General features: G+C 51.3%; 12 protein-coding genes across 13 annotated transcripts; 5 read left to right on the forward strand and 7 right to left on the reverse strand.

Annotated features, from left to right (window-relative positions):
• Nucleotides 1-363: 363 nt before the first annotated feature.
• H257_12391 (hypothetical protein) lies at nt 364-1416 on the reverse strand (the record flags this gene model as incomplete). Its single annotated transcript, XM_009839568.1, has 1 exon — nt 364-1416. One exon carries the CDS (start codon nt 1414-1416, stop codon nt 364-366), a length of 1053 nt encoding a protein of 350 aa, XP_009837870.1.
• A 1267-nt stretch (nt 1417-2683) lies between these two features.
• Nucleotides 2684-6031, forward strand: H257_12392. 2 transcript variants are annotated; one of them, XM_009839569.1, is made up of 4 exons: nt 2699-3071; nt 3139-4076; nt 4132-4372; nt 5369-6031. In XM_009839569.1, the coding sequence occupies exons 2-4, from the start codon at nt 3555-3557 to the stop codon at nt 5935-5937; spliced, it is 1332 nt and encodes a 443-aa protein (XP_009837871.1). In that variant the 5' UTR covers nt 2699-3071; nt 3139-3554; the 3' UTR covers nt 5938-6031. The 2 variants fall into 2 exon arrangements, with proteins under 2 accessions (XP_009837872.1, XP_009837871.1); XM_009839570.1 differs by having other exon boundaries at nt 2684-4076; nt 5369-5937.
• Nucleotides 2690-3531, reverse strand: H257_12393 (hypothetical protein). Its single transcript, XM_009839571.1, has one exon. The coding sequence runs from the start codon at nt 3341-3343 to the stop codon at nt 2717-2719; it is 627 nt and encodes a 208-aa protein (XP_009837873.1). The 5' UTR covers nt 3344-3531; the 3' UTR covers nt 2690-2716.
• Nucleotides 6032-6971: 940 nt separating the features above from the next.
• H257_12394 (hypothetical protein) lies at nt 6972-9595 on the reverse strand. The gene is made up of 6 exons (XM_009839572.1): nt 8777-9595; nt 8606-8683; nt 7823-7925; nt 7650-7741; nt 7454-7541; nt 6972-7339 (listed from the first exon to the last, which is right to left on the reverse strand). Exons 1-6 carry the CDS (start codon nt 9533-9535, stop codon nt 7239-7241), a joined length of 1221 nt encoding a protein of 406 aa, XP_009837874.1. The 5' UTR covers nt 9536-9595; the 3' UTR covers nt 6972-7238.
• Nucleotides 9596-9960: 365 nt separating this feature from the next.
• H257_12395 (hypothetical protein) lies at nt 9961-10557 on the reverse strand. The gene has a single exon (XM_009839573.1). It carries the CDS (start codon nt 10376-10378, stop codon nt 10004-10006), a length of 375 nt encoding a protein of 124 aa, XP_009837875.1. The 5' UTR covers nt 10379-10557; the 3' UTR covers nt 9961-10003.
• Nucleotides 10558-10760: 203 nt separating this feature from the next.
• Nucleotides 10761-14790, reverse strand: H257_12396 (hypothetical protein). Its single transcript, XM_009839574.1, has one exon. It carries the CDS (start codon nt 14781-14783, stop codon nt 10842-10844), a length of 3942 nt encoding a protein of 1313 aa, XP_009837876.1. The 5' UTR covers nt 14784-14790; the 3' UTR covers nt 10761-10841.
• Nucleotides 14791-16761: 1971 nt separating this feature from the next.
• H257_12397 (hypothetical protein) lies at nt 16762-18070 on the forward strand. The gene is made up of 2 exons (XM_009839575.1): nt 16762-16909; nt 16963-18070. Exon 2 carries the CDS (start codon nt 17573-17575, stop codon nt 17939-17941), a length of 369 nt encoding a protein of 122 aa, XP_009837877.1. The 5' UTR covers nt 16762-16909; nt 16963-17572; the 3' UTR covers nt 17942-18070.
• On the reverse strand, nt 17007-17530 carry H257_12398 (hypothetical protein; the record flags this gene model as incomplete). Its single annotated transcript, XM_009839576.1, has 2 exons — nt 17007-17159; nt 17474-17530. The coding sequence occupies 2 exons, from the start codon at nt 17528-17530 to the stop codon at nt 17007-17009; spliced, it is 210 nt and encodes a 69-aa protein (XP_009837878.1).
• Nucleotides 18071-18569: 499 nt separating the features above from the next.
• H257_12399 (hypothetical protein) lies at nt 18570-19781 on the forward strand. The gene has a single exon (XM_009839577.1). The coding sequence runs from the start codon at nt 18810-18812 to the stop codon at nt 19707-19709; it is 900 nt and encodes a 299-aa protein (XP_009837879.1). The 5' UTR covers nt 18570-18809; the 3' UTR covers nt 19710-19781.
• Nucleotides 19782-20003: 222 nt separating this feature from the next.
• On the forward strand, nt 20004-20684 carry H257_12400 (hypothetical protein; the record flags this gene model as incomplete). The annotated part of the gene is made up of 1 exon (XM_009839578.1): nt 20004-20684. One exon carries the CDS (start codon nt 20004-20006, stop codon nt 20682-20684), a length of 681 nt encoding a protein of 226 aa, XP_009837880.1.
• A 338-nt stretch (nt 20685-21022) lies between these two features.
• H257_12401 (hypothetical protein) lies at nt 21023-21984 on the forward strand. Its single transcript, XM_009839579.1, has one exon. The coding sequence runs from the start codon at nt 21068-21070 to the stop codon at nt 21896-21898; it is 831 nt and encodes a 276-aa protein (XP_009837881.1). The 5' UTR covers nt 21023-21067; the 3' UTR covers nt 21899-21984.
• A 385-nt stretch (nt 21985-22369) lies between these two features.
• Nucleotides 22370-25548, reverse strand: H257_12402 (hypothetical protein; the record flags this gene model as incomplete). Its single annotated transcript, XM_009839580.1, has 1 exon — nt 22370-25548. One exon carries the CDS (start codon nt 25546-25548, stop codon nt 22423-22425), a length of 3126 nt encoding a protein of 1041 aa, XP_009837882.1. The 3' UTR covers nt 22370-22422.
• Between the last annotated feature and the right edge of the window lie 1237 nt (nt 25549-26785).

A 26785-nucleotide genomic window follows, 5' to 3' on the forward strand; every position in this document is an offset into this window, starting at 1 on the left:
GGCGGGAATGTTCTAACGTTACTTGTACATATGTATATGTACTCTACAGAGTAATGCTATTCGTTCTTTTTATGCCTGGTTTCTATGAATATATCTGCTTGCACACATCACGAGAGGTCACAACACCGCCGCTGCAGGCTTTCAAGGTAAGCTTAGCCCCCCGAGTCAAGAATATGCAACCCCACCCCTCTCTCTCTCGCTAGGATGCTGTAGATAGCACTATGACCTTTCTCGATCCCAGCTCATCCCTGACCCCCCCATGTATTATTGTCGGTAAAATCTGTGGTACTAACTACATTGTACTACTTTACATGTATCCTTTGGCCAACACACACCCGATATGACGAAGTGGGAGAAAATAACTTATAAGTGGTCTTCGCTGCTAGTGACCAGCGTCCCAGGCAAGTGGCCACACTCATTGACGGCGAGGATCTTGCACGCGCCAGTGGAGCTCACGTCGATGCGGGTGATGCTGCAGTGGTTGATTTCAAACGCGCCCCACACCCCCGCAGCCACAATGCCCATCGCCCGGCACAAAAAGTACCGAATCACGTTGGCATGGCACACCACGACACGGCAAGTAGGTCCAACGGTCGCGGCTTCGTCTTCCAACGTAGTACTAGTACTACTAGTACTACTAGTAGCCATCGATGCCTGGACCATAAACGTAGCTTGGAACGCCCGATCGAGGCGCCGGTCTTCGATGGCTTGGGCTTCGGGGGACGGCGATGACGTAAAAGCAGCACCACTAACACCTCGTCCTCCTTGTTCCCCCCGCTCTTTCGCGTCATGGGGGGGGGCATCGTCAAACTCGTTCTGGACGGCGGACGGGCGGTTCGAGCTCGGCGCCCCGGGCCACCCTTCGCGCAGCAGCGGCGACGGGGTGCGGCTGCAGTCGGGGAAGAAGTCGCCGATGATCCCCGCGGTTTCCACCGCCCGCTCCATGTCGCTATGTACGAGGACGAGGTCGTGCCGCGACGACGACGCCGCCACGAGCTGGTGATGGAGATGCCGGCCGGCCCATTCGGCTTGGCGCCGTCCGATGTGCGATAGCACTTGGTCAGAGTCGCGAGCATGCTTGGAGTGCGCGTTCACATAATGTCCGTGTCGAACGAGCACAATGTGGAGGACTTTGGCGGGCGGGAGCGACGGTAAAGTGACGACGTACGTGTTGGATGAGAGAGAAGAAGGAGGGGAGAGGCTGCGACAGGCGGTCGTGGTCGTGGGGAGGGTGTGTGTAGCCGCGGTTTGCGTGGCGGAGGTAGCGTGGGTGGGTACACCAGCAGCAGTGTCGTGCACTCGCCGCTTTTTAGGGGCATGTGGTGGCGTGCCGATGGCGGCAAACGCGTCGAGCCACATAAGCGTGTCGGCAACCGTGTCCGCCTTAAAGTGTAGGAATCGATTTCTGTGGCTCATGGATCGATTATCCTAGATTAACATTTGAACAACTTGTGGTCATGGCGAAGAGAAGTACACATGCCTGTAGAGAGGGATCGGCGTGATCTTGATCGGCAGGCTCAAGAGTCCGTGGAAGCGAGAACGAAATGGAGCTTGTACGGGTCAAGGAGTCTGTTGCAGTGGATGCCGCAGACGAAGGTGGGAGATGCAACTCAACCTTGTCGACCCAAAGATCGTCTTGAGGACTGGCATTGAAAATGTACAAAGTCGATCCCACCAGTTGACAGTAGCGCTACAAAGGGTTGTCATGTGTGGGCGAGCTGTTGTATGATCGAGTGCGATGCATGCAAGTACCTTAGCCCAGTCGTGATGGTCGGCGGTCGGCTGAAGCGTTGTAGCTCCTGCTGCTGCTGTTGTCGAAGATGCAGCCTCGAGCACACTTAACGGACCTTCCATATCGACGACGTAGGGCTTTTTACTCGATGGGCTGCGAGTGCCATCCATGCTCTTGGCACTGGATGCACTGGATGCACTGGAGCTTGCGGTTGAAGGCGATCCCGGAAGCTCTGCAAACGACGACGCGGACGCCACTCGCGCGAGTTTGCGGAGGATGCGATGCAATGGTTCTCTAAAGCCAGTACACATGCATTCATGCTGTCGAAGAAGCCAAGCACGCCAAGGGACTTACCTCGTAGGCGCAGGTGGTGGGGATGACATGAGCGTGTGAGTCGGTGGTGTGACTAGGATTGGTGCTACGACCACCGCAATGTAGCAACCATCTGCGAAACTCCCTCTCTCTACAACTATCCAGTGTGAAAACGACATGCGCCCCGGGGCGCAAACAATGGACTTGATTAAGGGAATCTTTCTCATCCCGAACAACTCAAAGTGTGCCTTGGTTCCCGTGAATTCCACAAGGCCGGCTGACGTGGCATCGCCGGGTCTCCGTGGCCTCGTAAGTAACAGCGCCTGGAACGAGGTGGTCAGCGCTACACTTGTTACTAGTACATGTTGAATTCCCAAACCACAGCGTACTGTACATACTTGGCTCAGATCCAGCATCGTCGCTGCAGATCAGAGTCCGATGGATGCATACGACCATGGGCGGGAGCGAACGAGGTATAGAATGGTCGTGGGGTTTGGTTCTAGTCATTGTTGTGCCAGAGCCGCCGACTGTAATAGGACGGTTAGGTTGACTGACATAGGGAGGATTGAAGTAAGATATAAGGGAAATCGAAGCATGAGGTTTTGCGTTGATTGGATTGGCTACTTGAAATTTAGGCTCGTCGGATTGGCTATTATTATATATTAACTACGTTTAGAGGAACACGGGATGGATGTCCCGCAACGTGAGTCCTTTATTACACAGTGGACATCGATGCATATCGACGATGGCTTGGGCGATGCAGTCCCTGCAGTACACATGACCGCATCTTGTGGATGTGATGGACACCATGGTGTCGAGACATAGAGGGCATCGCATGTGGAACTTGGCCGCGTTGATCGAATCTTGCTGGACACGACCGACGTCTTCCGCAGGAACTGGTGGAATAGGTGGGACCACCATGCCGTCTGCACGTCGTCGCTTCAGAGGACGTGGTGGGGAACTGTTCATTGCATCGTCGACTAAATCGATCGCAGTAGACGCAGTTGTCGGCAGCGGTCTCGGATTGGTGCGGACGTGATGTTGTCGAAGAGTTGGAATCATGAACCTGTACGTCGGATGGTGTTGCATTGTAGGTTGTCGGACTTCTGTAATGACAACGTCGTCGTCGTCATCGACCTGCTCGGCGGCCTGCACTACCACTGGTACTCCAAGCACCGCCTCAACCGTGGCGGGTACACCCACGTCCGATGAGGCGTCGTCGCTCGAAGCGGATGATTCTACAAAGTCGCTCTGGACTTGCGCGGCATCGTCGGTCGCGGATGCATGGACGCGGAGCATCTTGTGTGGACGTAGAAGTCAAATCTGCATACAAACATTCTTGGAAGGCCAGCAAATGCGTCATTTATTAAAAACCTGATTCTATGACGACGTTTTATTCCAAAATGCCGCCTGTTTTTGGCAAATAATTTCGAGATATTTTGCGTTTTGTTTTCAATGTAATATCTCGACGACAACACTTCGTGATCAGCAAGCCAGACGCCAGAGCATTATGGACGATCAGTTTGTGGGGTACAATGCGTGGGCAGCGGAAGCCCTGGACATTGCCGTGAATGCCGACTTGGTGTACGAGGAGACGAGCGAAGGTGGCGACCGCGGCGTGTACATCTCGGACGAGATTCAGGCGCAGACGACGATCTTATCGATTCCAGCGGCAAGTTTGCTGAACGTGCACACAATGGCGCAGTCTGTGCTGCGGGACCTGGTGTCGCTGCCTCTCCGTGAAGACGACTGCTTGGCGTGGTTTCTCATCTACGAGCGGTTCGTGAACCCCCAGAGCAAGTGGAAGCGTCATCTGGACGTGATGCCCCAGGCGTTCCACAACATTTTGTACTTTACCGAGGACGAAATCAACATGTTGCAAGGCAGCAACGTGTACTACGTGGCACTGCAGCTGAAGCAGCAAGTCGCGTCCGACTTTGGCGAGTTGCAGCGAACGTTGCTCCCAACCACGCTGCGGCTCCTACACGCCGACCACTCGGCTGACGACCTCATCCGTGTGTTTACGATCGAGGTCATACATCATCCCACGTGGCGTACTACTATTGTCACTAATGTCGTCGTCGTAGAACTACAAGTGGGCGTTGTCGGTGATCTGGAGTCGCTTCGTCTCGATCGCCATCCACGCCACCGCCGCCGACGACGACGACGATACCACCGCCGCCGTCAAGAGCATGGTGCCAGTCTTTGACATGTTCAACCACGATCCCTTCGCGCAAATGAGCCACGGCTTCGACCCCACGACCAACTCGTTTGTCCTGCGGTCGCACCAGCATTGGCCGGCCGGGTCCCAAGTGTACATGAACTATGGTATTGATTTTACCCATATTATTTTGGGCTTTTGTGCTGATTCTTTGCCAAATCTATCGATTCGTTGTACTGACTTTTTGTATGTAAAGATCGTCCAGTATCACACTAATTTTATTCACACACTAATTCGATGTTGAAGTGGTCGAAGAGTTGACTTGATTGGCTACTTGATTCGAGTTGTGGTTTTTGATTGGTCGTATATCGATTGTCTCTGCCTACGTTTTGGTGATTCTGCTCATTCGATTGAGCACCCAAACACTCCAATTTTGAATATATCGACTTGACAATATCGCATGTTTACTGGGCTTCACATATGGCTCTGTATGCGACAGTGTTTCGTGCATGCCTACTATATATATATAAATATATATATGTGAGTGTGTCTGTATGTACTATATACATGGCACTAGTTTGGATGCAACTTGGTGTCGAACGACAGGTAGTCCAGTTTGAATTTGCTTGCTGTGGAGGTTTTGGTGACTTACACTATTTGGTGGGGATCTGTTTATTCCACATGCTAACTAACGTAACTGTAGTATCCCTTTCATTCATTGTTGATGTGTTGACATACACTATTTGGTAGGACTGTTGTTAACATACACTATTTTGTGGCACTCTTTTCATTCCACATGCTAACTACTGTAGTATCCCTTTCATTGTTGATGTGTTGACATACACTATTTTGTGGCACTATTTTTTTTATTTCACATGCTACTATGTAGTACTGGTACTATCCCTTCACTCATATTGGACAATGTATACAAGGCTCTGGATCTGGACGTACTAACACCTACTACTACCTACTACTCCAACTACGTCGTACTAGTATATTTCAATACTTCTGCCTCCTACAAATAACATTAACATTTCTGTATCCCCCCCTTACTATGTACTAGATATATATATATATTTCAATCCTACCAAGTCGACGTTTCTCCACCGCATATTCCGTTCTCGTTGAGATATTCAACATGTATGGCGGATGCCAATATGTAGGAGCGTTGCCCAACCATAAACTTCTCACATTGTACGGGTTCGTCTTGCCCTCAAATCCATTCGACGTGGTCGAGCTGTGGGCTCCCATGCACGAGGACGTGCCTTCGTATGACCGTAAGCTGGCCCTGCTCACGGCCCACGGCCTCGCCGAACATGCGACGTCCACCCCCTTTGATCTGTACTCCGACAGCGTCAACGACGAACTCCTCGCGAGCCTTCGCATCCAGCGGCTAACTGACACGGAGCTGAGCCAGTTCGAGTCGGGCACCCCCCACTTTGCGTTTGAGCCCATTCACGATGATAACGAAAAGGACACCCTCACGGCACTCATTTACGCGCTGCAGCAAATGCTAGCGGCGTTTCCTACTGCCGTTGAGGACGACGAGGCCGAGTTGGCTGCCCGACAAGAAGGCGACGACGAACAAGAAACAGGCGACGAAGCCTCGCACCATGTCATGGCTCTCCATCTGCGCGTATCCGACAAGCGCATTTTGCACGCGCAGATCGACATGCTGCAGGAATTGCTGCTGCCAGTGCTGGCTCGATTGAACTTAGCGAGCCAAGACTAAGTGAATCCACGGGTGGTGGAAATGTAGTAAGGCATACGAAAGTACATAGAGGGATAAGCACAGAAAATATATGGTCGTGTGCATGTATACAGTATGTATGTATTGTGCTTTGCACCCCACTTTGGACGTTAGTTACCGTACGTAGACAAGAACATTTGACCCTATTTCAGCTTGTTCAAACTACAGTAGACTAGACAGACAATGTTTAGCATCATATTGTGCTTTCGAGTGAAATTTCGTGTTGTGGTTTCTCGTTGGAATTTCAATCGATTTGATTGGCTACCTCAGATGAGCTCAACATTATTAGCCAATCAAAACCTTCTCAATGAAATTCAACCAATCATATCGATTGTGAATCGGTTTGGTCGGCACGATTGGATTGCACCCCCAAATTTGTATCAAATCGACAATATACTTCAAGGTTTTGATTGCCCCACTCTGAAGGAATCAGTACTTTGGATTGGCAGAAATTCGACTGAATGTACTGATTTGATTGGCGGTTGTTTAATTCACTCTTTGTAAGACACTCGATTCGGTGGCGGCTCCAGTTTCGAATCGATTTGCCAAGATATAGCAAAAAGTGTGTGGATACTGTAACTACTGTATGTATCTCAGCGATTACATAGTGTACTGTACATACATATCGAGCTTCGGTCGCACGAGCACGTACCTGTCCACGTTCGTTAGGAACACTGTTGTGCTGAACAAACAATGTAATCGAATTCGATTAATACACAAAAAATGTAAAAAAATGAATATATTATTGTCGATTTGATAGTACAAATCTGGGGGTGCAATCGAATCGCGCCGACCAAACCGATCCACAATCGATCTGATTGGTGGTTGAATTTCATTGAGAAGGTTTTGATTGGCTAATAATTTCGAGCTCATCTGAGGTAGCCAATCAAATCGATTGAAATTCCAACGACAAACCACGCCACAATGAAATTTCACTCGAAAGCACAATACTCCAAGTGTGCGGTCAGGGTGGAAGTAACTACTGTAGTGGAGCCCAATTCAGTAGTCGTACACTGTTCTATATAGTAACAAACTTAACAAAGCAAGTGATTAACGCTCTTGGATTCCTTTTCGCGACAGGTCAAGCCATCACGACGACGACTGAAGCGGTCGGCTGCGATATTATTAGTTCTTAACCATGGAAGCTGGTGGTATACAGACAATATAGGAGTTACCTCCATCATCCAACTACACGCCATAGTTATGTACACTGTATAAACCATCATGACGTGGCAATCCCTTTGCATTCTCGTTATGCACCCCTGCTTTTTTACTCACACTATTTAAAGGTCGGGCGTGCGGTACACCTTGACCACGCGGGCTCGAGTCCCTTGCACGAGAAGCTCATGGCCAACCGCATCGAATTGCAGGCGCGAAATGGTATCTATTATAAGCAACGTTAATGTACGTTAGTTACACCAGGATGAAACCAGAAACCAATTAATTAAAATAAATTCTTGACAAGGGATAATATATATATACTAGTATATATTAATACCTTCTTGGGCCTGCGGGATCACAAGCATCACTTGCATGGTGTCGACCCGTACGAACGCCACGTCATGTCCATGCCCCAACGCAATCACCTAACAAAAAGGAGTGAAAAAAAAGTAAAAAAAGAAAAGAAGTTATTTTTGGTTATGAAAGAATTAATATATACGATCGCAGGTTGTATTGGATGATGATGGCCTTACTTTGCCATTGGGAGTGATGTCCACGGTAGAATACACGACGTCGCTTGTGTACGTTTTGATACACTTGGGGTCTTCTTGGAGCTTGTAGCGCACTGGAATCATGCATGAATATATATATAGTTTGTATATGGACAATATATATATATTCTCAGTTTGGTATAGATATATCATACCGTTGATGTCCCACATCCGCACCGTGCCGTCTCTGGACAAAGTGACAATGTGGTTGACCGGCGTCGAGTCGGACCCGTCGAAAGCCACGTCCAATACGCCACTCTACGAAACAAAACCAATCGGCGATTTAATAGTATCATTTACTTCCCCCAGTCAATCTTCATTTAAAATACTTCATTTTACTCAATAAATATGGTTCATTTTTACTCGTTAAATATCATTCATTTAATATCATTTATGTCATTCATTTATTAACGTTATCACTATTGTTTACTCGTTAAATATCAATCATTATTTATTCCTAACGCGAGCCCAACCACGAATATCGTTGTCACTGTATCACACACCAGGCTACCACTTCAAGCACAACCATTCATTCACCTCTTCATTCACAAACACTATAGCATAAATCCCTACACTAAGTATTTTATAAAAAATATAAATTAAAAATATAGTTATATATATATTTGATTGGATTTAAATAATTTAATACCTGAATTTAAAAAAACTGAAAGACTCGAATTCTAGTACGAGAGACGACCGAAGAGGGTATAAATCACTGGTGTATCGGTTGTTCTAATGGAGCAGCGCCGAGAAGTATAAATAATAAAAAAAGAAAACGGCTTATAATGTAGTAATTGGTTAGAGCATAGTACCGCTCATAGTAACGGTAGAGTTGTAAGGTTCAAGTGCTACTAAGCCTATTTCTTAAAAAATATTATGCAAATATTAAAACCTGTTAGCCAGTGTTTCAGCGCATGTGTGCATGTCGCCGACCTTACCGTGTGTCCTTGCAGAGCCATCACTTTGTGGAGCTTTTCAAACGTGCCCGTGCCTTTGGTGCGGTGAATCTCGTAAATCTATCCCAAAAAAGGCATATACTGTATATATGGCGATTCTTCAAGAGTGTATGTAGCCAGGATTCACGCACAACCAATCGACATGTACTGTACCTTCACTTCGGGGGTGAACGAGGCCACAGCGATGAACCGGTTGTCCTTGGATTGCACACCGTGGTAAGCTTGGAGTTGGTTGAGGTTGGTCGATTGCAGTAGCGTGCCGTCGACGGCCCAGCACCTGATGTCCGTGTCGTCGTCCTTGCCGACCGTCACCACGGTGGTCCAGTCGTCGCCCACGTCGTTTAAGAGCAGCGATGCCACGCCCTGGGGGTGCTCGTGGATGGGAAACGTATGCGTGAGTTCAGGTTTGGCCTTGAACTTGCTGTACAAGTGCACAGCTTGGCCGTCGGCTGTGACCGCGCCCAACGTCTTCCCGTCGCAGCTAAAGGTACACGTCGTTGCGTAGTCGTACGGGATGTTGATTGTCTTGAACGTTGGGTTCTTGGACCCGAGCGACTCGCGCAACGTGAGGCGAATTGTGCGGTCCGTGGACGCCGTCGCGATAAAGCGACCGTTCGGACTAAAGCACGCCGACGTGATCGGACCCGTGTGACCCTTGAGAACATGCGACAACAGCGCGTGGTCAGGCAGGTGCACCTGCTTGGCCTTTGCTGCGTCGGAGTGTGGGGCATGGTGATGAGCATGATGGTGCTTGACTGGTTTTTTCGCCACCGGTTTTGATGGTTTTGCGACCTCTGTGGGTCCGTTGGGTGGTCGTTTCGCGTCTGTTGGAGCCGTAGACTGCCAAGACAAGTAGAGATACCCCGCGACGCCCAGCAGAACCACGACGATCACGGCGAGGAAAGGCTCCATGTTGTTGGTTCAAATATCTTTGTGGTTGCATTTCACCGGATAATGATGTAGCAAAATCCGAATACGATGGGTTCTGAAACCATGTAAACCCATATATCATGTTGCACAGGTTATAGGCTAAGTCCAGTTGAAGGACCATCATTGTCATTTGTGGACATTTCATACCTGTGTGGATACACTTCGAGTACGACTTGACGATGGGTTGTGAGAGTCGATCGATCGACGTTGATCAAGCCCTTGTCGAGCTTCTATAATCTACAAACCATGACATATAGAGTTCGTATCGAGAAACGACCAGAACCATTCAAAGCGTCGTCGGGTTGAAAGACCATCATTGTGAATTAGCGGTTTCATGGGTTGGACACTTGATGACTGTGAAATTCAATGTGGAAGGCTGTACAATTCGTCGGACCATCACTCACCGACTCAAGAGGACGGTTGAATGCAGGGGCGTGAAGAGCTCAGTCTTCAAAAGCTCGCCCCCTTCGTATGCCGGTTCGAGTCTCCCTCTAATGCACGGGACGGCGTACACCCCCCCGCTGTTTGTTGGTGGTTTCGTCCACCTGAAAGCAGCACCCAGCCACACCTCTGAAAGGCAACCACGGATCTTTTCAAAACAGCGCACAGCCTCCCGCCACTCCCAAGCTGTTTGTTTCCACAAACAACCTCCCTCCATGGCGTAGCAGCCATGTGAACGGATACTCGACCTTTACGCCATTTTTCGCTGTCTGTGGACCCCTGGTCATGCCGTGGGACCAATCCTCTAGAAGACAGCATCAGCAGCACTCTACCATTGTCAACACGGAGCCTCGCTCCACCAACCCTCGCAGCAGTCTTTTGCATCCAACGCAGCTGACTGCAGCGGTCGATACTTGAATAATTCACTTCGTCGACACCACGTCTTTTGTTTGTCGCTCCGTTCACTCTAAACTAGAGTAAAGTCTGCGTGTCGATCCAGCCAACATGCTCATGCCATTGCGTTGGTGCTTCTAGTATACAGTACCATAGTACATACTGTATCGGGCAACCAACTGCAAACATATCTAGCTCGACAGTACACGTAGCGTTAGTGCTTGGATACCACTTGCGTCGACATGGCATTATTGGTGCCAAACACGATTCGTTACACGGTATACTGTACATATAAACTCTAGAATCTCAACCTGTAGCATATCTATCACCCCCACAACTCCCCCCCACCAAGTCCCCAACCCCCCAATGTAACTGTCAACACCACATCAAGTTTTATTACCAACATCTTTGGAGACACTAAAAGAATCCGCGTCCAAACTGTACTAGTAGTTAGTTATGCCACGACCATCTTGTCCATGTATCCGCCTTCCGTAACCAGTTCAAAGAAAATACCCGAGCCTTGCGACACGAGGGTCTTGGGGGAATCGCATTGCGCCAGCTGACCCTGGTCAAACACCATGATGCGGTCGCAGTCGAGCACCGTGTCGAGTCGATGGGCGATCGTTAGCACGGTGGACGCGGCAAACTCGTCTCGGATCACGCGCTGCAATAACTGGTCCGTTTCGTGATCGATGGCGGCCGTGGCTTCGTCCAGCACGACAATCTTGGCCTGGTGCAGCAGCGCTCGAGCCATGCACAGCATTTGGCGTTCGCCCACGCTAAAGTTTTCTCCGTTCTCTTCCACTGGACCGAGCAGTTTGTCCTCGACGGTGGCCAACCGATCCATCAACTTGACCTTGCCGAGGGCATCCCATAGCTGGGCGTCGTTGTACTCGTCGAACGGGTCCAAGTAGTTGCGCAGCGTGCCTTTGAACAGCACGGGGTTCTGCGGAATGATGGCGAGGCTGCTGCGAAGGTGCTTGAGTCCAACGGTGGCGATATCGACGCCGTCGATGGCGATGCTACCGGACGCAACTTCGTTCATCCTAAACAGCGCCATCATCAAGCTCGACTTGCCGGCGCCAGTGCGCCCGACGATGCCGATCTTTTCGCCTCCTCGCACAACGAAGTCGACGTGTTTTAGCACGAGCGGGTCGTTGGGTTTGTAGCGGAAGCTCACGTTGTCAAACTGGATTTGGCCAGCAGATGGCCACGTATGGACATCCCCCCCAGCGCTCGAGTAGCGGTCGCCTTCCTTTTCCAAGTTGATGTACTCGTACAATCGCTCGGGGGAGATCAAGGACGTCTCGAGCTGGGACCAAATGTTAACCAAGTACGCCAAATTCGACGGAATCGTGAGGCCATACGTGATGAGTAAGCCGACGATGCCCGGGCTAAGCGACTCATGCAATACTACGACAGCTAGCAAGATCATGGCCACGATCGTGCTGCTGATCAATTGAATTCGTAGGCTAAACCATTGGTTGATGGCCGAGTTGACGAACCGCGATGCGCAAAACACCTCGAGTTTTTGGTCGTGTACGCGGTAGAATCGGCGGAGTTGCTTGGGTCCATACGCTCGGATCGTAGCCGAGCCGTCGATGCCTTCGCTCACGAGGCTAATGAGCGGCGACCGCGTCGTTTTTTGAATCCGGTTCACTTCGCGAAGGGGTTCCAAAAAGTACGCCCCCACACGGTAGTACACGTACAAGAGGGGAACAATGCTAAGGCCGAGCCACTGTGTGAGCACAAGCGTAGTGCCAAGCGTGAGCACCGCGCTCGACACTTCAAACAACATGTGCGCAATCGAAAACGGAATCTGCATATCGCACGTGCTAATGTCGTCGCCGAATCGGTTCAAAAGGCGCCCGATGGGGTTTGTATCGAAGAATCGCATGGGCGCCTCCAGCAGCGCATGCAACATGAGTGTAAACAGGCGGGACGCCCCACGCACGCAATACCAAAACACGGATGAGCTCTGCACCCCCGTGAGCACGCAGCTACCGACCGCCAGCGACCCGTACACGACCATGTTATAGTTGGTCGAGGCTGAAAACGCGAGGGCAGACATGGTTGCCCCTGAGTTTGTCCACGATGTGAGCCACAGATCGCTCGAGATTTTGAGCGCTTGAGTGCCCACGGTTGCCGACAGCATCAGCGTGATGGCGGGCCAGCCCCCGATCGAGTCCATATACTTGCGCACGACTTGGGCGGATACGCGCCCTTCCGCTCGGTTTTCGTCTACCACGAGGCGTCCATCGTCGTCGCTGCCGCCGTCGCCTTGGGGGAGGTTTGTATGGCGGGGGGTGAATAGCATTTCCAGCGTGTTGAACGTATATGGGGTACGGACCGACGGCGTGACTAGCATGTCGTATTCACGGACATTTGCGACATCGTACACTGGCGGCACATTGTCGTCGGTAGTAGGTGGTGGTGTCCAGTACGGCGCACGCGACGGTAGCGGCGACACTAGCGGCGGCGACGACGTACCAGAAGCATTTCCAACCGACGCCGAGTGGGGGGCGGGGGCTGTGGACGCAATGACGTGGCCATCTTGCACCAAGTACACGCGGTTCACATGGGGCGAGTCGATGATTTCAGGGTTGTGCGTCACGAGCACGATCGTTTTGTGCTGGAGTAGCCCAAGCAAACACTTTTTGAAGATTTCACTCGCGACGATCGCATCGACGGCCGACAAGGGCGAGTCCAAGATGAAGATGTCGGCATCGCTGTAGCATGCGCGGGCCAAACTCACGCGCGCCTTCTGTCCCCCCGACAAGTTGAGCCCCTTGGCGCCGATTTCAGTGCGGTCGCCCGCCGGGAACGACGCCATGTCATTGGTCAGCGCACACGCGTCAACTACTTTAGCGTACTTGACGCGGTCATAGGGTTTGCCAAACAGAATGTTTTCCCGGATCGTAGTGTTTTGAATCCATGGCTGCTGGCCAAAGAACGCCACGTCCCCCCCCACAAATACACTGCCAGCGTACTTGTCCATTTCTCCAAGGAGGATGGAGCACAGAGACGACTTGCCCTGACCCACGGCGCCGTGCACGACCACAAGCTCCCCCTTGGCCACTCGGAGGTTGACGTTTGTGAAGAGCGGGCTGGCGGCATCCCACCCAAACGACCCAGCTTCAATCGCAACCACACACTGGTCCGTGGCGTACGTAGCCGCGAGGGCTGGGTCGGTTTCGGGGGTCGCGATGTTGTGTGGGTTCACCTGCTCCATCTGTAGCACGTCGTTGATGCGCTTGGCTGACACAAGTGACTGAACGAGGCTCATGATCGAGAACGGGAGGTTTGCCATCGCGTCTTGTAGCGACTTGAACAGCGCGACGGTTGAGAACACGACCGACACTGTCAGGACCTGGTGCATCCCCAGCGTAAACACGGAAAACACAGACACAGTCACGAGCACGGGCGTGCAGTTGATGAGTGTCATGAGCACAATCACGTACTGGTAAAACGTCCACAAAGAGGTGGCTTCGAGGTCGCGCAGCTCTTGGACCCGCGCCCGAAACTTCTCCTCCCATGCATTGAACTTGACGATTTGAATCGCCCCAAATACTTCGTTGAGTACTTTCATCCGGTTATCCTTGCGCTCAAACAGGGTTTCTTCTTCTTTGCCGAGAAGCACCGCGGACTTAGCGTTGATGGTCACGATGGTCACGACGATCGCGAGCCCGACAAAACTTGCGATTCCCACGATTTGGAAGAGCAGGTACAGCACCGCAAGCACTTGGAGCGGCACGATCCACATTTGGTGCGCCGTGAGCGGGAACACCATGATGTTGATCACGTCCACGCTAAACAGGTTGGCAATATCCCCCGCGGTCTTTTCCTTCTTGGACTTGGCGCTCAGCTTGAGCGCTTTCTCAAACAACATGGCTCGCAAACTCGCGGAAAACTTGATCCCGACCACGTCGTTCATAAAGCTAGTGTGCACCTTGGCAAATGCAGACACGGTCGATAGCACGTACAGCGACGCGATGAGCTGGAGCACGTAGGTCGAGTCGAACTCGGGCGCTTCGAGCGCGGCGATCACCTGACCCAGCACAAACCCAGGGCCGTACAGGTCGCACACAGCCGTAAACACTTGAAGCACCCCGAGCCAGATAAACTGCCACAAGTAGATGGAGAAAAACGTGCGCAGGATGCCATGGCCAAGGCGCTGGTACGCGGCAGCAAACGCGACGGTCAGTGGGGCCACCTTGGTGTTGGACTGCAGCTCCCACAGGTCGTCGGGCGACAGCTGCCGCTTGTTGCCTAGCGACATCATCGACTCGGCCCACGAGAACGCGAGCTTGGACAGGCCGGATGCCGACTCCAACGGATGAGGGCCACTTGGCACTGCCTCGAACGTGCTGTACTTGTGTGGCGGTGTGGTGAGCATCAGACTGCCAAAGCAAAAGTGACAACATTTATTTTCATGGGTGTGGGTGGTGACACGACCATGTGGTGGACACCTTCTGGAAGTGGGCGAGGTATTCCATTAGAAGTCCCATTGAAGTGCCTGTTACACTGTCGCGGCCGTGACATTCACTAGCCAAAGCCTGATCGTTCGCCCAGGCCTGCGTGCATTTCCCATGTGGATTCCTAGACCATACTAGCTTCAGGCATCGCTCCTGTAGTTGGCTCGCTGGGATAGGACATTTCAACTTTTTTCGCCAGGGTGCTACAGATACTTGAAAGGAAATCCTCGTGTACTAATAATATAGAGTATTATAGTATTCGAGAATGGGTGATAGGATAAATGTTGGTCACATACTTCATAAGTGCATTGCACGAGGTCGTCGAGGAATGCGCGTCGATTACACTGTGCAGCGCCAGCATGATCCATGGCATCGCAAGCAATTCCAATCATATCGGCCTACCTGAACAGTCTCATGCAGCCCTGGTATCGCCCTCTTTGGGAAGGTTTGAATATTACGTACACAAACTACCGGTACATAGTGGTCAGTACCGGTATAAGCTTTCTACAACTCCGTCAACACCATACGTCCGATCACTCACTGAACCAGACGGTGCACAGCTGTCAAGGGAGTTAACGTTACAGTACTGTAACACTACGTACCGGTAGTAGTTTTTAGGACCCCATTGTTTGCCAGTCCCGTTGATTCATGCGTGCTGTTAAACTTGAGATCGTGATTGTGCTGGCCTCATCAAGGAGTGACTCGGGTTTTTGACTTGCAAGAAGAATGTGTGCGGAACGTACTCTCCCAATACGATGTCATGCTGGCCGTGGACGCTGTCAAAATCTACTACTCCGTCCCACAATAATGGGTCGAATCAGAATTTTGATGTATGGCTCCTATCTTGGGCATGTTTGTCAGCCCAATATAATGATTCATTTTTGGAGGTGTAACGGTACAAAATTGTCTCACAGGAAACCTTGTCAAAAGTGGACAAATCGCATTAGAATGTGCACGAAACATGCCCAGTTTGAGGTATCGACTGATTCGTAGATTATTCGTAAGTATATTTATTGCATGCACCAAAAACTCCTACCGGTACTCGTGACAGGAGTACTTGTTGGTCAGGTACTCGTGACAGGAGTACTTGTTGGTCAGGTACTCGCCAAACCCTTGGGTAATCCTGTGCAGTAGCTGCCGTTACTCTTAAGTAGCATTTCACGAAAGATGGCTTCGCGCTCGTCGTTGGTCAGGTCCTGCCTTTCCAGTTCCCATTTTAGTGACATGTGAATGAATGTATGTCTAAGAATAATGGTTTGATATGGATTTATGTATGGAAATTTTGAGCTTTAAAATTGGCTACGTTATGGTACGATTTCTCGCAGTCCAGGTACATCATGTTAAAGCTCTTGGCGTGCTCTTTCTCGTTGTCCAAACAGAACTATTTGATCCGCTCTGGGGTGGGATGCAGACACATTTGAATTTTCCTTCCAAATATAATGACGAGACATGTACACCCTCCCCATAGTCGAGCCATTATTGTGGGACGGAGGGAGTACGTAGGAACAATTACTAGTACTCCGGAGTACAGTAGCTTTGAACTACACGCTTGGTTTGTGGTAAGTTAGTTTAACCTGCCTTGGGTTTTTAACCTTGTGTGACATCAGGACTGTAGGGAGTGATACTGTACTATGCACAACGCCTCTTTGATCTGAATACTGCTTACTAGTATCCTCCAATGCATACGTTACAGTAGCACGGTCAATTCTCACGCGATGTTTCATTGATCCGTCTTGATCTACCGGTAGACCGAAACATACACTCTCCATCATCACCTGCATTCGATTCCCCTACCTCTGGATGGTGCGACGACCATCATTGACCAGCGACGTCAAGTGAGTGTTGGTTCAACATGCCCCTTCACGACATACATTGCACCTAAGTACAGCACATATCAAGCGTCGTCGACCTCAGCGCCTCGTTGACCACCCACTTTGAATGCACGTTCCAACCACTCACAATTTCCTGGATCCGGCCGATTGTGGACCAGGGCAATATGTACCACGCCACTGAACGTGGCCAGAACCTCTCAATACTAATCAAAGAAGTAAGATCCACTTTATTTCTACTTGGTATGCCACATTAAGGTACTGCATGCAGTTGGAACCTACCGCAAGGCGGCCGATCGGTTCAAACGTGCATAACTACCCGCAGCGTGCTTTGGCCGCGCTCTTTTCGTTGTACTGGAGGCGCTTTTGGTTGGTCGGGTTGCTTCGATTGGTGAACGTTGTATGACACAGGGCTGGCGTGCTTAAAGAGGTCGTGGGGGTGGTCCAAGCGTTCCAGTTTGACACGTCCTACGCCATAGCATGGATGGCCGGGTCGCTACTGGCCATAATGTGTTTGGCGTGGCCCACATGACGTTCCAAAAACAACTTGCTCGGTCAAGAGTTGTCGGGGAGATATCGCTGCATGATGTTTTGGAAGGCTATAGCCCTCGGCGCCACCTCTACTGTAAACAGACGAAAACCGCGGCGGAGATTGCCAACTTGATACGCAATCAACGCCTTCAGCATTATCACGTGTACCAGCAATTTGCACTAAATATGGATCGCTCCTTCGCGAATCAGGGCTGTGTTGTTCTTATTCTACGGTTCATGGGCCTGTCGACCTTTGTTTCGTTGGGCGCGATGGCCGCCTTCTTCCTTGTGAATGCCGTACTGGCCATGTTGCTTTAGGGACAAGAGAGCAACCTGTACGCCCTTGTCGAATGAAAGCTATTATCGAGCTGTTTGCTACCATTCAAGTGGTCAAGTTCAACGACAAGTTTGTAGCCAAAAATTACTGTCGCCCGAAACGACGAAGTGGCTGTGATGGATCGGTTCTTAGGGCTCGAAGTGGTCGTAATGTCCGTCATGAACTGCACGCCCCTGCTGGTCACCATGGCTGTCTTTGCTGCGTTTACGCTGTGGATGCACCAACAAAAATTGACAGCAACGAACATGTTTTCTGCGCTGGCGTTGTCCAAAGCCGTCCAAGAGACACTTATCACGTTGCCGATTGCTCTTATGGTCAAGGCAGACAGTCGCGTCCACGACACGGATCAATATGTATCATGCTTGAAATGACCGATTTCTAACCCGGATCTTGTGGCGAGTACCGTCGCATTAGACCCCACAACCAAGACCTGGCCTCGCGACAGAGCCTCCCCTTTACGGACACGTGTGGCAATCTCATCATATATATTTAACAAAGACCCCCCTATATCTTCTTACATGTTGTTATAGTTGGAACTCATATTCCATAAATGACTTGGGTATGCATTTGGGGCGACAATATTCTTGCAGGTAGTTAACAGTAAGTGTGCATGTCGAACCTTGTCATCGTGTGTCATGATCCTGACATATGCATCACCATTACTTTGCATTCGATATCATCGTTCGAGTCAGCTAAAACGTCCGCGCGAGGTTAACGGGTTCCGGCGACGCTTTGTCCCGACAAATGGCCATGCGAGCATGACGTCCGACGTGAAAAGCACCGATATGTCGATCGGTTGATGTAAAGTGTCGGGCGTGCCGCGTATGACCCTGCTGCGACCTGCTAAATCCCGTTCCAAGCCAATGGCAGTCGGAAGTTCACAGGAAATGTCGTGAACATTTCTGTCAAAATACAATATGGAAATGGAATTGGTTTATCAAATTTAATCGCATTTTAACCAATCATATCTTCGGGGGTTTTGGCGATCTTCAACCAAAAAACATCGACGGGCAAATAGTTGTTTGTGGAATCCCACGGCAAGGCCATCCCTTCATGCGTCAGGAGTGTCGCCTCCGATGATGGGATATGTAGTCGACATATTCCCGTTGTGAGCGTATAGCACCATCCAATGCAGTGTTATCGTGTCTTGCCGCGCGTGGTCCACGTCGATGGATTCTTTGGACATTCTCGGGGTCGTTGCAGTGTTCTGCAGAAGAACACTTTTGAAATTTCGACGTTAGAAGCAAGCCATGTTGGACGCAGTACTTGCGGATGGGATGGCAGAGAACTTCGCAACGTGCCGCGAATCGGTGGCCCTCGCGACACAGCGCCTGTTCGACGACATCACGGTCGCGGTGCAGGACTCGTCGTCCAGGATGAGCAGGTTGACGCAACGTAGCATCCAAGATAGCGCCGTGGACGTGGAAGTGTCGACCTTGAACAAGTTTGTGTGCTTCGTTTGCGATAAGGTGGACGTTCGGAACGTCGACGGGTTGGTCGCGCTGGCCCAAGCGTTTGTGTGGAACGACCCGGCATTGGTCGACAACTTCATCCACAATGGCAAGAACGTCGTCGTGTATGCGAAGGAGTCGTCCTGCTCGAAACCTCCAGCGTTAGAGCAAGTCATCGCCGCCGCCAAGTCCACCCCGGCTCCTCCCCTCGCCATCAGTCCGCCGACCACTGCACCAGAACATGTCACCTTTGCTCACGTCCCGCGTTCTCCACCATCCAGTCCCCATGTTGTCGAAATTGCACCCGACGTTCCATCGAAGAAGCGTGCACTAAACGAAACCTCATTTTCGGAAGACAAACTGCCGCCGTCTTCGATGGACCCGCCGCCATTCGCCAAGAAGCAGCGACCCATGACATCAGGTGTGTGGGAGCCCGTGGATGGTGTAATGATTCAGCTGCCATCCCAACCAGCAGCAGCGACAAGTTCATCCCGTCGCAACTCCCAACGCGTGTTTGCAGTTGATGACTCCACGTCGTTCACGGGCACGATGCCGAAGTCCAAGCGAGAGGCCATCGATCGCATCGCAGATTTGGCTGGAGCCAAACCCGACGCGGACTGGATCGTTGCCAAGGCTTTGGAACTGTACTCCATGACCGTGCACCCAGATTATGCCCGCAAGATCCTGTCCCGTCGTTAAACGTTGGACGACGTTCACGTAGTTGCGCCAAACACATGATTCCATGTAATACATCGACATGCAGGATGCATGGCATGTTTTCAAATGGGTTTCGCAATGAGACTTTGAGAGGCCTGGTGGAGTTACAACGATGGACATTTGGCCGAGGAATGCATGTCCCTCGTCGTAGTAGTACTACAAGGCGTGTGTGGTTGTAAGCTTATTATTATCGTGAATAACGGTCGGGACATCTAGTAGTACTAACTAACAACTGTGCACATGTCGTGATGTCGTTGCCCATTTACCATTAACGTTATGGCGAGCAACGAGCATGGCGCGACCGGCAACATCTCGACATGCCAAGGGACTCCAAATTCTATTGACCATGCTGGTGATACAGTGCTGCCTGAAGCAGTGACAACAGAGAGATTGATCGATAACCCCGTTGAACACTACAGCCGTGACCCCATGGAGCGGGCGACGACACTCAACGACTTCATGCGTTTCCTACGCGAAATGACATCGGTGGCGAATCTGGATGGGCTCATATCGCTGGCCCAGGCATTTTTGTGGGGGGATCTTGGCATGGTGTCGTCGTTTCACAAGCATGGCGTTCCAGTTGTCGTTCATGGAAGCAAGTCCAACAACCGCGACCTCCGCTGGCACGCTCCCCTTCCCGTGATTGCGCATCTCAAACCACCCACGTTTACGTCTGCCAGTGCAAAACATAAGGGCATGCCTTCTACCGCGGTGGAATCTGCTCCATTGCTTACACCTCCACCTGCAGCAGCCCATAATGCTGACGACATCATCGAGGAACTGTACCAAGCTCTTCGCATGCAAGTGCGCGAGTCCAAGGCCAAAAATTCGATGCAAGACACGATACTTCCCGACCAGGCAAAGCGTCCACACCAGCCCAATGCATCAAGTACCAAACCGCGAAAGAAACCCCAAACAAGCCACCACTGCGTGATGGCCACCCACGGCCATCGATAGTAGTTGTCCATGTGCTTCGTGCTACTTGGTAAAGAAGATTCGTAAATAATATGAATACACCACATATTGTTTTGCTACGACAGTGAATCAATGTGTCCTTGTCGTAGTTGTAGTTGCAGGGCTGGGACGGGTTGGTGTATATATGGTCATCATTGTCACCTGGCTTGACGATGTTGGGTGCCGTTGTCGCTTGGCAGTTGACCGTTGAGTCTGAGGCCAAAACTGGCCAATCACACAACGCTATACCACTCCAGGATCGTCCTGCAGCCAATCACAAGCTAGCATGTATTTTCAGCCACAGTACATTTGCGTCCACGCGACGGATTTTTCCAACCCGCTAAAGATGTTGCACATCGAGCACATGCACTTTACAGTCTGCGATCATGTCAAGTGATGGCGTGGGACAACAGCAACGTCCTTCTCATCTCCGAGGACCTCCGCGACTGTCGGTAGTGATGCCTCGTCCGCCGACGGCACCCGCCATGCTGTTTGTACACTTTAACGACATGGCACGACACGAAGAGATGCTGAATTCCATGCTCCATCAAGCTTTGGCGTCAGTTCTCGAGGCAGAAAACGGCCTCTCCGCTGCCCTTCACGACTTGTTCATGGCTAGCATGACCTTGGGACTCGACAACGTCTACGGTCCTGTTCATCCGACGTCGCCCAAGACCAGCTCGACGTTTCTCAACACGCTCCAAGACCACTGGTGGTCCCAGCTCCCAGCGACCGACACATGCAATTCCGACTGCCCCATCTGCCTTTCCGACTTTACTGCGTCCGATCTGGTGATCAATTTACCCTGCCACCATACATTCCATTCGACGTGCGGCTTGCCGTGGCTGCGCGACCACAACGTGTGCCCGACGTGCCGGTTCCAACTACCCTCGGACGACCATCAGCATGCAGCGAAACAAGATGCAGGGCGGTCGTCGTCGATAGAAGTGTTGCCCACAGAGCCGGACGAGCGGCGCGCCCCCGAGCCAGTGTCGCAACTTCCTGGGTCGGTGGACGACGCCGACTCGATGTTGGAAGCAGAAGCCGATGCGCTGGTCGCCGACGATGACATGGGGGACCTCGTGGAGGAAATCCTGGACGAAATGATGGAAGTCGAAGCAACGAGTGTCGTGCAGCAAGTGCAACGGCAGCGCCAACGCATGCTCGAAGTGGATCGTATCTTAGACGAAGCCATTCGAACAGACACGGTGGAATAGTGCCGCGTATGAGGAGTATAATAATGCAATCCTTGGAAATGATAGCTTGACTAACGTTACGTAACGTGCATTAAGCTGAAGCTGGCCTTATGTTGCCTCTGAAAAATGCACACAACTAGACATGCATCGCGACAATAATGAACGTTACAATAGAGTGATTGCTTGTTGTACATACTACCATCAGAGTCAACTTTGCGACGTTACGTTTGGTAACATTTCAATAATAATATGCCATTTTCTCGCAAAATGGGATTAACCAAAATGCCATTTTCAAAATGGAGGTAAAAGGTCCATTTTGTAATGTGGCGTTTATAGGACCTCTTCAACGAGTAAATCCCACGTGGAATTATTGGATTTGGGTTAATATTGCAATATTTCCGGTTACCAGACGAACCCTTGATTCTCATCTACTGGCAATTACCAGTACAAAATCCACTGGTGTATTAATATACTGCTCAAAGAAAAATGAAATGCTGCAATTTATTAGAGTAATACTGTAAAATAATCATCACAGGCGAGGTGGGCTAAAACGCACATGCAGTCGCCTTGACCAGTAAAGTGCCCGTGTACGTTCGCCCCAAAGCCGGCGAATGGTCTGACCATGTCTCCCGAGGGTATTGATTCAAGATTCCTGCTCCCAACCCCAACCACACGGCACGTTGGGCGCTTTGCTCCGGGTTGTTCATGTTAACTGTGTCTAGCCAACGCTGGTAGCCAAAGTACGGGAATTGCGACACACAAGCCGCAAAGACGGCGTCGGCATTGAGTAATTCGGCCGTGATGCGACCAGAGGCCACGTGCAAGACGTGGTCGCCACTTGGGTCCAAGAGGTAGTCGGAGTAGTGGGCATTCACTTTAGGTACTTTGGTGGCTTCGGCGACAATGATACCCTTCAGCACGTCCTTGACCGCTTGCGCGTTGGCATAGTACTCAGTCGGTTGGTCAATCGGAGCCCTTTTCACGTTCGAGTTGAGCACGAGATCCAAGTTGTTTTCGCTAAGTCGGAGAAAGTAGTGGGCGGTGTTGCCAATGCTGACCTTTTGGATGTGGTGGCCGTTCAAGAGAACCGTCGACGTCACGGGTACGGGGGAGAAGACTCCAAACATGTTGACCCAGGTCTTGGTAGCCGCAACTGTGCCGACTTCTCGAGCCTGCCACCAGCCACTGGTTTCACCAGCATCCCCGGCAGACAAGTACACAAACACAGACTTTGTTGTTGGCGACTTGATCGAGTTGTACACAGGTGCAGACATGAACAGCTCGTGGTCGTCTTCGTGGGCTGTGACGTACACATCCACCTGCGACACTGTGGTCATTGCGTCAGGTAATGTCTTGGGAATGATCCAGCCCATTGTGGATGCAGCATCGAATGAAGGTTGCACGTAGGTGCAGGCCTTGGAAGTCGAGTCAAACACAGTCGCAAAGCACAAGTTTTGCGACGGCACGCACAACTTGTAGCAGTCGGCCGCGGTGGTCGCGGCCATCGCCCCGCTTGCCACGTCACTACCAAACGTGCCAGAAGATAATACCACAGGAACTAGCGGGGTGTTGACCAGACTGATGCCTTTGGTTGGGCTGGGTGTGGGGGCGTAGAAGACGCACACTTTGGTGTTGGAGTTGAACCCAAAGAGGACATATCCCTTGGCCTTGGCGGACGAAGCGCAGGCTTGGAGCGAGGCCACTCCCGGGACAGATTCCTTGATATAGGCGTTGGGGAGGGCAGCGGTGGTCATTTTCGAGTACTGAACGCCAGCAACATCGACGTTCGACACTGGATCCAGCACCCAGCCAGCAGTCACATCTGGAAACGTAGCTGGTTGGGGCTGGTACAACGCACACGTTTTGGCACTAGTCGAGTACTCGACGCCAGCACAATTGCCCTTGGATGTACAAGCGAGAACGCAGTCAGTGTTGGTGGCCACATTGGTCAAGGCGGTACTTAGGTAGGCAGGATCCGAGTCTTGGGGAAACGTAATCGCCTGACCGGTAGCCGTGAGCATTTGAAGCGACGTTGCGGCCGTGTGTAGGTGCACAATGCAGTACAAATGACTCGCCCAGTACGTGAAGAAGTTGTTGTTGTACGTAGCGGTCATGTCTGCGCACTCTCCGGCCGACGTCACGTTGATGTACACGGTCATACTCAACGCCATCTCGACGTTGTTGACTACAATGGGCCCGCTGCCGTGAGAGAAATTGGTAGCCAAGGCCACCGCCACAAACGACTCTGTCTCCGAGTTCACGACACTGAGCGTGCCTTGATCAATCCACTGCGCCCCTGTGATGTAGTTGAACGCGGTGGGCGGCAACGAATTCACAGCGTACAGTCCCGACTTCACGTTGGAGAGGGGGGTGCCAGGGATCGTGAGGGGCAGCACGCCTGCTCGTGCTCCAGGCGAAGGGGACGAACTGCCTTTTTTGGATTTGAGGTAGCAGGCGCCGCCATTGTCAGGCCCCCACACATACAACGAGCACCCGAGTGTGTTTTGGCAATCGGTGCAGCAATCTTGGTAGTTGGCGCGAGATGTGTACAGGATGTCGTTGCCGGCGTAATCAACGTCGTTCTCGACCACCGGACAAGCAGACGGCGTGGGGGCCGGCGTCGCCTCGACGACGTACGACGCACTGGCACCCGTGTACGCATATGGAATCCCCCGGGAGCTCTTGAGAAGGCAAGTGCCGACTCCGCTTCGAAGCACCCACACAAACGCTTTGCAACCTGCAGTGGAGGTACACGCCGAGCAGCATAAACCAGTGGTTGCCAGCTGAAGCGTTGCAATGTCGTTCCCAGGAAGATCTGTGTTGGGTAGGATTGCAGAACATTGAGCAGGAGCTGGGGATGAGGTTGGCGCAGGGGTAGGCGCGGGGGTAGGTGCAGGGGTAGGTGCAGGGGTAGGTGCGGGGGTAGGTGCAGGGGTGGGTGCGGGGGTAGGTGCAGGGGTAGGCGCAGGGGTAGGTGCAGGGGTGGGTGCAGGGGTGGGTGCGGGGGTAGGTGCAGGGGTAGGTACAGGGGTAGGTGCGAGGGTAGGTGCAGGGGTCGGTGCGGGGGTAGGTACAGGGGTAGGTGCGAGGGTAGGTGCAGGGGTGGGTGCGGGGGTAGGCGCAGGGGTAGGCGCAGGGGTAGGTGCAGGGGTAGGTGCGGGGGTAGGCGAAGATGCTGGGGTTGACAAATACGACGCTCGGGCTCCTTGGAACAGACTTGGAACTCCCTTGCTGCTCTTGAGTAAGCACGTGCCAACGTTGTTTCGAAGCACCCACACGTAGGCTACGCATCCCTTGGTATACGCACAGAATGAGCAGCACAACCCGACGGTGTCCAGTTGAAGGGGGTCACCAATGTCATTGCCAGGCAAGTCGGTGTTTTCTTGGATGGTAGAGCAGGTCGCGGTGGGCAAGACCAACTTGGCAGCTCGGGACCCCCATAGAACTTCTTTGTTGGATGGTTTGCTCTTGAGAAAGCACTTGCCAGACGAGCCGAACGGTTCCCAAGAGTACACGGTACATCCTGGTGTGTTACCGCAGTCGGCACAACAATTGGCGGCGGAACTTCGTGTCGTTTGTTTAATGTCGTTGCCAGCGTAGTCGGTGTTTTCTTCGATCACCGAGCATGTAGCTGCGGCGGAAGCAGTGGCGTGTAAGAGTAGCGCACTCATCGCGAGGATGGCGACGACAAACGTAGACCACTTCATGGTTCAGCGGTGGTGGTAAATTTATAAATGGTCAGTCAGGACAACGGAGATATCTACACGCAGGTAGCGGCACGACAGATGAAATTGAGTTGGATTTGTCACCGGTCTGGGACGTTATTTGAGTACCATTCATATTAGTGCAACAAACATAGTTTGTCCGTATTGTAGTGATTCTACGTATTGTCGTATTGTAGTGATACTACTTTATTTGAGGTAATAATCCCTGGTGTTCAGTTTTGGTGAGCTATTATTTTATGCTCAATATATATCTTTCATATTAATCACATTAACTGTGGGGAATTGCTCCAGTGAAAGTGCCGAACTTTGCCGTTTTGCCACCATGAATCCACTACGACATCTAACATGCCTATGACATATCACCTTAAGCTTGACTGGACGCAGTGAATTCAATTGTGCACACAGCGCTGCGAATGATCTGGCGAACAACAATCAACAATAAACGGATGCGAGAGCTCATCGATCCAGTATTGTACGGGTGTGGTGGGTGATGACATGCGACAAAGGTGCCCACATGACCGGAACAAGCCACCGTAAACGAACTATTCCTTCCAAACAACACCTACAATGCTACGTACTTCGTAATCATTTTGGCATCCTCGATTTTTGCAGTAATATCCCATGTAAAGCTATACAATATTAAGTTCAAGAGGGATTCATATAATTGAAGTTCAATCGAATGTAGCCAATCCGGTGCAACAACCGCAGGTCTACGACATTTGATCACAGTGCAATCACACAATGCCAGCACTTGCCAGGCGACTGACGCTCAATCAAAAAGACAGAGTCAGAGCATATTACAGCTGCTCTTCCGACCGCACGTTATCGATTACATGCACGTGGATCACACAGGAGTTCGGCGTCATCGTGCATCCCACACTGTTGGTCGCATTGTTCGGGACGATCGCACCAGCTCAGCAGCAAGCATTGATGCAGACGTCACTGCGTCACGCTGCAACATCAAGGGACGAAAGCAAACTGAGCTTGACTCTGAGTTGGCGGCTTGGGTACAAAACTCAAACGACAACAACGCATCCATCACAGTGGAACTGTTTTAATGTGGGAATTATTCTATTTTGATTGAACGACCACAGGCAACAACCACATTATCTACACTATACTGTACATACTGTTGCATATGTAAGAAGCAACACTTCACGATGGAGAGCCCGCCTTAGATCAT

Source organism: Aphanomyces astaci (genome assembly GCF_000520075.1).
Source record: "Aphanomyces astaci strain APO3 unplaced genomic scaffold supercont1.40, whole genome shotgun sequence".
In the NCBI taxonomy this organism is placed as follows: domain Eukaryota; phylum Oomycota; class Saprolegniomycetes; order Saprolegniales; family Verrucalvaceae; genus Aphanomyces; species Aphanomyces astaci.